Source organism: Papio anubis, chromosome 17 (genome assembly GCF_008728515.1).
Source record: "Papio anubis isolate 15944 chromosome 17, Panubis1.0, whole genome shotgun sequence".
Lineage (NCBI taxonomy): Eukaryota > Metazoa > Chordata > Mammalia > Primates > Cercopithecidae > Papio > Papio anubis.
The window spans coordinates 507833-520638 of record NC_044992.1 but is presented as its reverse complement, the minus strand read 5'-3'; the positions used below and the strand labels follow the sequence as shown (position 1 = coordinate 520638).

Here is a 12806-nt window from a genome sequence, read left to right as displayed (position 1 = left end):
GTGCCACTGTGATTTAGCAGCCAGAGTTTTCCGGAGACCTCCAATGTGTCTGTTGAAATTCCGGGCAAGAGTTGAGAAGTTTCCCTGTTTGTTCTAAGAGTTCTTACCCTTACCTTAGGCGAAATCAATAGTAAATTTACTCTGACTTTAATGATCAATAAAGAAGTGCCCTTGCTTCATCCTCTTTATATAAAGCAATAGAGTCACATGGTTCAAAAATCAAAACAATATGAAAAGGTATTTTAAACCAGATAAGTGTCTGAGACAAGTCTTGCCCATTTAGAGGTTTATTTTGCCAAGGTTGAGGATGTGCCTGAGAAGGAGACACAACCACAGATCTGTGGCCTGCACTCTTTCCAAAGATGATTTTTAGGGCTTTAATAAGTGGGATATGATGAGGTTTCTCTTCAAATAATCTGATCAATATTTTATTCTTTAATTCTTAGTCTCCCCCCCCCCCCTTTTTTATCCTTTTTTCCTTTGTTAGATGCCCAGGCATGCCACAGTACCAAGTGTTATCAGTGCCAGCTCACATTCCTTTCCTTATTTGGAAAGAGGACTAATTTTCTAGCTCATTACAGACACCCCTTCCCCTTCCTCTCCACTTTCTTTTACGTGCCCACCCTATCTAAAAAAATCAAGTGTTTAGCCAAGTGGGATTAGTTTAGATTGTACGACCTGACCCCGGCCAATGGAAAAAGGTACAGGGGCAGGACTTGTGTCAGGAATAAAGGCTTTCGTGCCCCTTTGTTCAGGTGTGCTCTCATGGCAACTGGCCAACGAGGCACCCCTCTGCGCAGAAGTAAAATTGCTTTGCTAAGAATCCTTTGTTTAAGTGTTCAATTTCCTTAGGATTTTGAGTGTTACTCCTAACAAGTATTTAAAAGGGAAAGAGCAGGAAGGGAGGGAAGAGGGAAAGGAAAAATAAAGGAGGGTAGGTAGGGAGATAAGTGGTTACATTCTTGTGAGGCTTTGATTAGTGCCCACCAAATCTACATGTCATAGTGAAAGGAGGGGGTAGAGGAACAGTTATGCATTCAGTTCAGTGAATCTACATGTAGCGCTCACCAAATCTACATGTTACAGTGAAAGGAGTGGGCAGAGGAACAGTTATGCATTCAACTCAGTGAATCTACATTTAGCACTCACTAAATCTACATGTTACAGTGAAAGGAGCAGGCAGAGGAACAGTTATGCATTCAGCTCAGTGAATCTACATTTTAGCGCTCACCAAATCCTGTAATATTTTGCAGTGAAAAGGCCCGAGGCAGAGAAGGAGTCATTTATGCATTCAGCTCAGCAAATCTACATTTAGCACTCACCAAATCTATGTGTTACAGTGAAAGCAGTGGGCAGAGGAACAGTTATGCATTCAACTCAGTGAATCTGCATTTAGCACTCACCAAATCTACATGTTACAGTGAAAGGAGCAGGCAGACGAAGTTATGCATTCAGCTCAGTGAATCTACATTTAGCGCTCACCAAATCTATGTGTTACAGTGAAGCGTGGGCAGAGGAATGGTTATGCATTCAACTCTGGTGAATCTGCATTTGGCGGCTCACCAATCTACATGTTACAGTGAAAGGAGCAGGCAGACGAAGTTATGCATTCAGCTCCGTGAATCTACATTTAGCGCTCACCAAATCTATGTGTTACAGTGAGTGAAAGGAGCAGGCAGAGGAACAGTCAGTTATGCATTCAGCTCAGTAAATCTATATTTAGCGCTCACCAGATCTACATGTTACAGTGAAAGCAGCGAGCAGAACAGTTAGGCATTCAGCTCAGTACATCTACGTTTTGTCTCAGGGCTGGTGGGGGATGGTTTGTGGTGTTGTCTTTGTCCCTTTCCTATGAAGATAAGCTGTTAATTTATATTGTCGGGTGAGGGAGACCACCTGGGGAGATATGTGGCCTTCTGTCTTGTAGCTTATCTATTTAGGAACAAAAGGAAAAGTTTTTTGCATGTTCCATGACTCAGTTTCCAAGCTTAACTTTTCCCTTTGGCTTAGTGAATTTGGTCCCAAGATTTTATTTTCCTTTCACAGTATACCCCATGCCCATCAATCCCATTTCCCCTGCGTCCTATAGGTAACCCCTTCGTAAGCAAATACAACTAGATAAATCCTTATTTTCTCTCTTTTTAAAAACTTTATCTTACTGTTACTTTCTGCTGTCCTAATTATGGCACATTTTTACTTTCTAGGTTCTGTGATTTACAGTGTTCTGGCTATATAGACAGCTTCTAAATTGTCACCACATTTTGGAACAAGATGTATTATTTTTACTATTTACATTTAACATGAATCATGATCCTAAGTGCATCAGAACGTCTTCGTAACATTCACCAAAGAAGAGAGGGCAGCACTGCTCTTCTCCAGTGTGGCTCTCGCCTGGTCCAGTTACCAGAAATAGTTCTTTCGTCGCTGTGATGTCCTGGGTGGGCTTCATTTTTTAGTAATGTACTTTGTCTATAGCAACTTCCTGCAACTGTGTGAACAGATCTTGAAGACACACAGTGAGGTTTGTTTCCTTTGTCCTCTTAAGTCTTTATGGTTGTTGCTCCTATTGTTTTATTGGTCCCAATGAGAACTGGAGCTGACCTGATGTCATGATATGTGAAAATACTTTCTATTAAGGAAGAAGTACCAGGAAATCCCATATGCCACTGTAGACCTGCCTCTCTGGATACCATTCACTATTCCATACTCCAGCTGCCATGCACAATGGTTGTGCATTGAGGCCCCCGTGATCATTAACAGGAGTAGAAGCTGGGTTCAGACACTCTGGCACTTGCATAGGTCAAGGGGTGTGTTGTGCTCTTGCAGCAAATCCAACATAGACATCCATATGCATATTGTCCCACCAACATCCCCTAAGCAGAAACCAGGGTTAAGTACAGAACAGTCCCGAGAACATTTGGGTTGCCCAGCCTTAGGTGAGCCTTTCTGGGGCTGGGATTTTGACACCAATCTGCTCCATTGTTTCTCAGCTGCTGTGTTCTGACCCATCAATTGTTTCACCGCATTATCATCACGGAAAGCTTGGTCTCCCTCAAAACATGAACTTAGTAGGCCCTGTGTTCCAGTGGGGGCTTTTGGACTTCAGTGTTTAGGACAGAGTCCCTCTCCCCTTTGTGGTGTTGGGGTATTAGTGAATCCGCCTTGAAGAGAGAAGGGGCTGGGGCCTCAGCCTCCCAAGAGGCCGTCACTGGAGAATGGTCTCCTGCCCTCAGATCTTGGGCATTTCCACAGCACACTGTCCCCCTCTCTCCTGCCAAATACCTACATACGCTCTTGTAATAGGAGGGCTGGGAACTCCACCCAAAACCATACAAAAAGCCAGTCTGTGTATCTGGACGCCTCCCCTGCACTCAGTCACCGAGTTCCTCCAGTTCCTCTGTTCCAACAGCAGTCGGTCACTCTCACGCAGTGTAAGTGATTTATTGATGTCTCGGCTAAGCTTGCGACAGTTTCAGGACGTTTCAGCCATGAAGGTCTAAGAAGCCCTTTCCATTCCCGAGGAGCCCTCAGCCAGCCTCCTCCTTCTTCAGCTCCTCACTCTGGCCGCCTAGCTCCTCACGGCGTCCATCTTGGACACCCCTTGGTTCGCGCTCCATGCCCCCCGCTTCCTTCTTCTTCAGCTCCTCCACTTTGGCCGCGTAGCTCCTCATGGCGTCCATCTTGGACACCCCTTGGTTCGCGCTCCAAGCCTCCCACTTGGCCCTGGCCTTCACGTCTGAGGCCGGAGGGGCGGGGATGCCGCAGTCGCCCTGGGTGGCCTGTTTGTAGAGGCCGTAGATCAGCAGCTTCTCCGCATCGCCCACAGGACCCTTCAGCTGCTTGAGGGCCGCGCGCGCCAGCTCGAACTCCACCTGGCACATGAGCGGGTGGAGGCGGTGCCCGGTGCTAGAAGCTGGAGGTGGAGAGTTGGAATGGCGGTTACTACTCGATCTCAGGGGAGCAGGCAGGCACACGATGTTCGTGTTTTCTCAAGCACAGGCTGCAAGCTCGGGGTCCCGCGTACTGGCGCCACCCCACCATGTTCGGGCGCACACGGCGCATTTTCTGGGGAGCACCAGCCGTCAAAAGCGTCTAGGATCCGGGCGGCTGCTGTCTGAAGGGCGCGGCGCCGCGGCAGGAGCGCGTTGAGGGACTGTGGGGGGGGCGGGCTGGACGCGTGGGAGTGGAAGCCTCGCGCGGTGCGGCCGCGCTGGGTAGTGGGCGGCCCGCGGGAGGCGCTCGGTGGGGGTGAGCTGTGTGCGGGGCACGCCCGGGGTTACCGGGTGAGGGTGAATGCGGGGCCGGGGACTGGTGAGCCGCACCCGCTGAGACCCCGGAAGCGGGCCCGGGCAGGGGACGGTGCGGAGGGGTCTGGGGAGCGACGCGCGGTACCTGAGGGTGGGTGGGAGGCCTCTGCCGGAAGGCGGCGCTGTGCGCTTGGCGCGCTCGTTCGTGAGGACTGCGCGTGCGCGGGGGAGACTGTGGGCGGGGCCGGGCGGGTTTGTGGGCGGGGCCTGAGCGCCGCCGCCGTGGCGCCTGCGCCGTCCATTGTGCTGTGCGTCCCGCGCCGCGTTCGCGTTCTCGGAGTAGAGGGGGCGTTGGCCCCGCGCGGCCCCCGGCGTCGCCGCCATGGACCTAGGTGGGTGTCGCGTCTCCTCAGCCCCGGGCTGCGTCCCGCGATGCGCCACCGGGACGATGCCGCCCGGTCGCGTCTCCTCCTGCCGCGCACGCTCGCGCGGGCCCGGGCCAAAGCGTCCCCCACGTCGGGGCGGGTCTGGGGGTCCCCGGGTGGCCTTGACGGGGGTGGTCCGGGTCCCGCTGCGCGTTGGGCCGTGTCTTGCCCACTCCACGGGAAAACACCGAGCAGACGTAAAGTGAGAGCCCCTGGAAACGCCCGGGGCCCGGGGCTCGCGCACGTGCTTTGAGAAACGGGCTTTCTCCGAGCACCCCCGGGTGCCCCGGCGGCCTCATTTCCTGAACGGCAACTGCGTTCTTGAGCAAGCGTCTTACGCTCCACGTGTCTTACGCTCATCAGGTTTCCTCAGCGACAGAGCTGGGAGAATGGCAGTGTGTCTCCCCACTGAGTGTTGGGCGACTTTTCATGGAGATCGCCGAGGTACAGTGCCCCGTGCGGGGCTGCGCGGGTCACACCGCGGTTGGGGCGGCTGTGTTCCTGAGGCGTCACTTTCTGAACCTGCGTGCGTCCTGATTCAGAATCTTGCAAGGTCTGGGAGAGGAGGAACCCTGGAACTAGGAGCTCCCTGCTAAGCCTCGACACAGGCTGCTAAGACCAGGAGGCTGTTCTGGGAGAGCTGGGGGTGAGGCACCCCGAGATGTGTCAGCAGTAGTAGGCTGGGGGGAAATGGTCTGTTCCCCGCCCCCAGAGAGCTCTTCAGGAGCGGAATGGCAGAGCTCTTAGGGCTTGGAGCCCCTCAGCCGTAATTGCTTCCCAGCCCCACCACATTCAGGCGGGGGCACCTTCAGCAAATCGTTTCTGCGCCTCAGTGTCGTCTTCTCTAAAACGGGAATAATAGTCCTCAAAAGGTGGTTGTGAATCGAAGAGATCTTACCTGTGCACCACCTAGCACCGTGCCTGGCGTGGAGTAGGTGCGTAATAAACCTTAGAAGCGGGCTCTGGCAAGCACTAGTTAACCATCCGTGATGAAGCACCGGAGTATTTTCCAGCTAGTAACTGCCCTGGGACTTACTACTTCAAACGGTGGGTACTTACTGCGCCTGGAAGGCAGGTGTTGAGGGCCAAACATCTGCTCAGCTAATCCAATAATGGAATAAAATAAAATTTACCGCGTCAGGAGGGACCATATTTTGGGACCCTGGGAGAGCCTCCTGAGCCAGAAAGAAGGGCCGTCACCCCCAGAGAGGTCCCCTCTGCAGCCTGACCTTCCCCGGGAGTCAGACTCAGCCACTGTGAGCTGAGATGGATTGCCTCCACAAGTGAGTTACGTAGTGCTGAACCCTTGTCCTGCTGCTGCTCTCATAAATGGTGGGAAGGGTAAGATGGTCCTTAGTTTCCTGGAGTCAGTGTTTTCTCTGCTGGTGTCTGGCCTGGGAAACTGGGGAATATGAGCTCTCGTGGGCATGAGAGACTGAGGAAGGAGTAGCATCTCTCAATCCTAGGAGAGGGAAGAGGACTCAGGAATGAGGAATAGAAAGCAGTATTTGTACCCTCGTTTTAGTTTCTAGGCCAAAGGAAACATGCCTGATAAAGGCCTACATCCTTTGATGTTTCTGAGCTGGGGGAGGCAAAGAATAGTGACAAGATTCTGGTCCTGCCAACTATGAAAAGCTTTGGGGAAACCAACATTTACTGAGTACCTAACTAGACTCTGTAACCCGATTCTTATTGTAGCTGTATTTATCTATCATAGCGTCCCGGGGAGATGGGGTCAGGAGATAGCAATACCAACCCACTAGAAAGGGCTTGACTGGTATATATCACATGATCCTCAAAGTTATAACATGAAGTCTGTATTATCCCCACATATGCAGAAGGAAGGCTTGGAGAAGCAACTTGACCAAGATTACATCCTTTTTTTTTTTGTGGAGATGGAGGGGGGTCTCATTATGTTACCCCAGCTAGTCTTGAACTCCTGGCCTCAGGGATCCACCTGCCTCAGCCCTGCCAAGTAGCTGGGATTACAAGTGCTAGCCACTGCACCTGGCCAGAATCACATTTAAATGGCTGAGCTAGGATTTAAACCCATGTCTGATTAAACATCCCAAGATGCTTTCCATGGTAAGTCTGTGTCAGTCGTTAGTTCCCTGAAGGAAGGCTTAATCTAGCACAGTATTTTCTGTATCTACTCCCTGGTTTCTCCCACAGAGCAGGGCCATGAGTAGCTTGTTTTTGACCAGAAGGAGCTGTGGGGTGGACTGTTTCCCTGAAAGGTAGAAGAATGTTTGAGGCCTGTTCCCAAGGCAAGGTTGTAAAGGGTGAAGGCAGGGCTTGTCTGATTCCTTCTGTGCCCATTACTCCATGGCTGTGTGATTGCTCTGTGCCCATTACCCTGTGACTGTGTGATTGCTCTGTGCCCATTACTCTGTGGCTGTGTGATTGCTGTGTGCCCGTTACCCTGTGGCTGTCTGATTGCTTGTGTGCCCGTTACCCTGTGGCTGTGTGATTGCTTCTGTGCCCGTTACCCTGTGGCTGTGTGATTGCTTCTGTGCCCGTTACCCTGTGGCTGTATGACTGCTTCTGTGCCCATTACCCTGTGGCTGTGTGATTGCTTCTGTGCCCATTACCCTGTGACTGTGTGATTGCTTTTGTGCCCATTACCCTGTGGCTGTGTGATTGCTTCTGTGCCCATTACCCTGTGACTGTGTGATTGCTTGTGTGCCCATTACCCTGTGGCTATGCCCCCTTCATCTGTCATGAGAAGCTCAGCTGTCATGTCCTGTGGTACATGCTCAGTGGCCCCTGTAGTTTGCCTTCCTGCTATTTCTAAACCGCTCTCCCCACATCCTCTGCTGGCCCACCCTTTGCTGGAGGGTCTGGCCTCAGCAGCCCAGCTTTTTCTTTTCACACACTTTTCCTGAAGGATCTCATTCACTGTCTTGGTTCCAGTGATCCCTCTGGGCAGATAACTCTCAGAATCACATTTCCCAGCTGACTTCCCTCCTGAACTTCCACCCGGTATTTCCATTTTTGGAGGACGTCTGTACCTCGATAACCAAAGCTGAACTCATCTTTCCTCACACCTGTTCTGATTCTCCAGCATTCCCTATATGTGACGCCACCCGGTTCCCAGGCTGGAGAGCTCGGAAGCCATTCTGGATTCCTCGGCCAGGTCCTTCTGACTCCAGCTCTGCAGTGGCTCTTGTAGCCATCCCTTCTCCCCTTCCGCTGATGTCATTTAAAACCCTTGTCATCTCTAACCATGACCACCTACTAACAGCAGTGGCCATCTGGAAACATTTTCACTATACTGTCTTATTTGGCTTGTCTACGTGCAGGGCCCTTGAACATCTGTGAAGAAATGACTATTCTGCATGGAGGCTTCTTGCTGGCCGAGCAGCTGTTCCGCCCCAAGGCACTGGCAGAATTGACAAAGTCTGACTGGGAACATGTTGGACGCCCCATCGTGGAGGCCTTAAGGGAGATCTCCTCGGCCGCGGCACACTCCCAGCCCTTTGCCTGGAAGAAGAAAGCCCTGATTATCATCTGGGCCAAGGTTCTGCAGCCGCACCCCGTGACCCCCTCCGACACGGAGACACGGTGGCAGGAAGACCTGTTCTTCTCGGTGGGCAACATGATCCCCACCATCAACCACACTGTCCTCTTTGAGCTGCTCAAATCCCTGGAAGCTTCTGGACTCTTTATCCAACTCCTGATGGCCCTGCCCACCACCATCCGCCATGCAGAACTAGAGCGCTTTCTGGAGCACGTGACTGTTGACACTTCTTCTGAAGATGTGGCCTTCTTCCTGGACGTCTGGTGGGAGATGATGAAGCACAAGGGTCACCCGCAGGACCCCCTGCTCTCCCAGTTTAGTGCAATGGCCCATAAGTACCTGCCTGCCTTAGATGAGTTCCCCCATCCTCCAAAGAGGCTTAGGTCAGACCCAGACGTGTGCCCCACCATGCCCCTGTTGGCCATGCTGCTCCGCGGGCTGACGCAGATCCAAAGTCAGATCCTGGGCCCGGGGAGAAGGTGCTGTGCGCTGGCCAACCTGGCCGACATGCTGACCGTGTTTGCGCTGATGGAGGACGACCCCCAGGAGGTGTCTGCAACCATGTATCTGGACAAACTGGCCACCGTGATCTCCGTGTGGAACTCAGACACCCAGAACCCCTACCACCAGCAGGCGCTGGCAGAGAAGGTGAAGGAGGCAGAACGGGATGTCAGCCTGACCTCACTGGCCAAACTCCCCAGTGAGACCATTTTCATGGGCTGTGAGTTCCTGCACCGCCTGCTGCGGGAGTGGGGGGAGGAGCTGCAGGCCGTGCTCCGCAGCAGCCAGGGGACAAGTTATGACAGCTACAGGCTATGCGACAGTCTGACTTCCTTCAGCCAGAACGCAACGCTCTACCTGAACCGCACCAGCCTGTCCAAGGAGGAGAGGCAGGTGGTCTCTGAGCTGGCGGAGTGTGTCAGGGACTTCCTGAGGAAAACGAGCACGGTGCTGAAGAACAGGGCCTTGGAGGACATCACAGCTTCCATCGCCATGGCCGTCATCCAGCAGAAGATGGACCGTCATATGGAAGTGTGCCACATTTTTGCTTCTGAGAAGAAGTGGGCCTTCTCGGAGGAGTGGGTAGCCTGCCTGGGGAGTAACAGGGCCCTCTTCCGAGAGCCAGACTTGGTGTTGAGGCTGCTGGAAACAGTGATAGACGTCAGCACAACTGACAGGGCCGTCCCCGAGTCTCAGATCCGGCAGGTGATCCACCTGGTCCTGGAATGTTACGCAGACCTCTCCCTGCCAGATAAAAATAAAGTCCTTGCAGGTATCCTGCATTCCTGGGGGCGAAAGGGCCTCTCTGAAAAGTTGCCGGCTTATGTGGAAGGTTTTCAGGAAGAACTCAATACGACTTTTAACCAGCTCACTCAGAGTGCCTCCGAACAGGGCTTGGCAAAAGCTGTGGCCTCCGTGGCCCGCCTGATCATAGTGCACCCCGAAGTCACGGTGAAGAAAATGTGCAGCCTGGCTGTGGTCAATCTCGGCGCCCACAAGTTCCTGGCCCAGATTCTCACTGCCTTCCCTGCCCTTCGGTTTGTGGAAGAACAGAGTCCCAATTCATCTGCCACGTTCATGGTGTCATGCCTCAGAGAAACCGTCTGGATGAAGTTCTCTACACCCAAGGAAGAAAAGCAATTTTTAGAGCTCCTGAACTGCCTGATGCATCCCGTGAAGCCCCAGGGGATTCCAGTAGCTGCTCTTCTTGAGCCAGAGGAGGTGCTGAGGGAGTTTGTCCTGCCTTTCTTGAGGTTAGATGTTGAAGAGGTAGACCTCAGTCTGAAGATCTTCATCCAGACTCTAGAAGCAGACACATGCCAAGAGGAGTACTGGCTCCAGACCTGCTCCCCGTTTCCACTCCTCTTCAGCTTGTGCCAGCTCTTAGACGGCTTCAGCAAATACTGGCAGCTCCCCAAGGAGAAGCGGTGCCTCTCTTTGGATAGGAAGGATCTGGCAATCCATATCCTGGAGCTCCTGTGTGAAATCGTATCAGCCAATGCCGAGACCTTCTCCCCGGACGCCTGGGTCAAGTCCCTGTCCTGGCTCCACCGCAAGTTAGAACAGCTGGACTGGACTGTGGGCCTGAGGCTGAAGAACTTCTTTGAGGGGCACTTCAAGTGTGAAGTGCCAGCCACACTTTTTGAGATCTGTAAGCTTTCGGAAGACGAGTGGACCTCCCAGGCCCACCCAGGCTACGGAGCCGGCACGGGGCTCCTGGCCTGGATGGAGTGCTGCTGTGTCTCCAGTGGCATCTCAGAGACGATGCTGTCTCTCTTGGTGGTGGACGTGGGCAATCCTGAGGAGGTCAGACTGTTCAGCAAAGGCTTTCTGGTGGCCCTGGTACAAGTCATGCCTTGGTGCAGCCCTCAGGAGTGGCAGCGCCTTCACCAGCTGACCAGGAGACTGCTGGAGAAGCAGCTTCTCCATGTCCCGTATAGCCTGGAATATATTCAGTTTGTTCCCCTGCTCAACCTGAAGCCGTTTGCCCAGGAGCTGCAACTCTCCGTACTCTTCCTGAGGACTTTCCAGTTTCTCTGCAGCCAGAGCTGTCATAATTGGCTTCCTCTGGAGGGCTGGAACCATGTGGTCAAACTCCTCTGTGGCAGTCTGACCCGCCTGCTGGACTCAGTCAGGCTGATACAGTCAGCTGGCCCTTGGGCCCAAGGACCAGAGCAGGACCTGACCCAGGAAGCCCTGTTTGTTTACACCCAGGTGTTCTGCCATGCTCTGCATATCATGGCCATGCTCCACCCGGAGGTCTGTGAGCCACTCTACGTTTTAGCCTTGGAAACTCTCACCTGCTATGAGACTCTGAGCAAGACCAACCCTTCTGTCAGCTCCTTGCTCCAGAGGGCGCACGAGCAGCGCTTCTTAAAGTCCATTGCTGAGGGCATCAGCCCGGAAGAACGGCGCCAAACCCTGTTGCAGAAGATGAACAGCTTCTGACCTGCGTGGGGAGCTGGGCCCCAACATGGCGGGTCTGCAGAAGATCAATAGCTTCTCACCTGCATAGGGGGAGCGGAAAAGCTGGGCCTCAACATGGCAGGTCTGCAGAGGCCAGACCCGAGCAGCCTGGACTTGACGGTTACGTGATACTGTCCCCAAAAAGTCATGGCAATAATGGTGTACAGAAAATAGTTTGTTGGGTATTTATAACGTACAAAGTATCATAAAAATTCTCCTCTTTTGCATCTCACTTTGTCTCTTCTAAGTCGGCCTCAGCAATAGCCCAGGATTAAGTATGCTCTGAAATTGGGTTTAGTGTCTTCAAGATCAAATGCAGCCAGGAGGAACATGTTCATAACTGGACTTTTCCATGCTAGATTTTGGCAAATAAGCCCAAAGTTGAAACCATGTGAGTCGAAAAAGCAGTACAGGGTACGTATAACCCCCTTCAAGAGTTATTTCGTCTTTTAATGTTTTTTCTTGAGGTATCTTGGAAAGGACAGCAGCTTGGAAAATAATCCAGTCCAGCCCTGGTTCTGCCTCTGGCCATGAGATTGCTGTGCCCGAGAGGCCTGCACAATTCTAAAGTGAGAGGATTGGAGGACCAAGATAAACTCAGCAGCGAGGGGCTAGGTTAATGACCTCAAGAAAATGGGTCCCCTCTGAATTGAGGAGTGTGTACAGTCTGTTGCTCAGGCTGGCTTTGAACCCCTGGCCTCAAGTGATCTCCCACCTCAGCCTCCTGAGTAGCTGGGACAATAAGCACTCCCACTCACCTCCCATACAGTCTTAACTCCATCTATTCAGTCACCCGCAAAGGGGCTACTGTGAAGACGAGACCTGGCAAACCCAGCGGAGATGTGCTGAATGGATGAGTCACATTAGCTTCTGCCTTAGGAGGGGCTGTCGAAGTTTGGATGAATGAATGGTTTGGATAAGGGAATGACGTGTGCAGGAATGTAAAAAATGAGTTTGGGCCGGGTGCGTTGGCTCACACCTGTAATCCCAACACTGGGAGGCTGAGGTGGGAGGATCACTTGAGACCAGCCAACATATGAAGGCCCTGTCTCTTCAAAAACAAAAACAAAAATTAGCTGGGTATGGTGACACACAACTGTAGTCCCAGCTACTCAGGAGGCTAAAGCAGGAGGATCACTTGATCCTGGGAGGTAGAGGCTGCAGTAAGCTGAGATCACACCACTGCATGCCAGCCTTGGTGACAGAGTGAGACCCTGTCTCAAAAAAAAAAAAAATTGAGAGTGGGCTAGACATGGTCACTCACACCTATAATAATCCCAGTGCTTTGGGAGGCTGAGGCAGGAGGATCACTTGCCAGGAGCTTGAGACCAGCCTGGGCAACCGAGATAACCTGTCTCTACAAAAAGAAAAAAAAAAAAATGAGTTTAAGGTGTTTGAGGTATGAGGAAACAGAATTGGCTGGGGACATGTTTATTGTGTGAGATGAACAGGGGGAAAAGAGTATGTCCCATCACTACCTCCACATCCACACCCTCCTTCCCAGTGGGGCATCACTCAGGTTCTCTCCTCAGGTAAAGTAGGCTTGGCTCCTTGACCAATAATCGGGCTTCCACTCTCCCAATTCTTAGGAAGAAAGGGTCTCAAGTTACATGTGACCACTATACGCTTGAACTCTGGGAACCTTCA

The 12806-nt window shown here is 52.3% G+C and overlaps 2 protein-coding genes across 3 annotated transcripts; one reads left to right on the top strand and one right to left on the bottom strand.

Annotated features, from left to right (window-relative positions):
* Nucleotides 1-2255: 2255 nt before the first annotated feature.
* On the bottom strand, nt 2256-4457 carry LOC101006273 (diazepam-binding inhibitor-like 5). Its single transcript, XM_021928174.2, has one exon. The coding sequence runs from the start codon at nt 3879-3881 to the stop codon at nt 3528-3530; it is 354 nt and encodes a 117-aa protein (XP_021783866.1). The 5' UTR covers nt 3882-4457; the 3' UTR covers nt 2256-3527.
* Nucleotides 4458-4479: 22 nt separating this feature from the next.
* Nucleotides 4480-11391, top strand: GEMIN4 (gem nuclear organelle associated protein 4). Of its 2 annotated transcripts, none has more exons than XM_003912037.4 (2): nt 4480-4639; nt 7975-11391. In XM_003912037.4, exons 1-2 carry the CDS (start codon nt 4630-4632, stop codon nt 11139-11141), a joined length of 3177 nt encoding a protein of 1058 aa, XP_003912086.1. In that variant the 5' UTR covers nt 4480-4629; the 3' UTR covers nt 11142-11391. The 2 variants fall into 2 exon arrangements, with proteins under 2 accessions (XP_003912086.1, XP_009187552.1); XM_009189288.4 differs by lacking the exon at nt 4480-4639 and adding an exon at nt 4779-5719.
* The last annotated feature ends 1415 nt before the right edge of the window (nt 11392-12806 follow it).

Bases quoted from the DNA above. Each gene is read 5' to 3' on its own strand.
- GEMIN4 (XM_009189288.4), top strand. From the start codon at position 5,662: ATGAAGCACCGGAGTATTTTCCAGCTAGTAACTGCCCTGGGACTTACT. The intron at 5,720-7,974 runs GTGGGTACTTAC...GTCTACGTGCAG, and splicing joins GGGACTTACTACTTCAAACG to GGCCCTTGAACATCTGTGAA.
- LOC101006273 (XM_021928174.2), bottom strand. From the start codon at position 3,881: ATGTGCCAGGTGGAGTTCGAGCTGGCGCGCGCGGCCCTCAAGCAGCTG.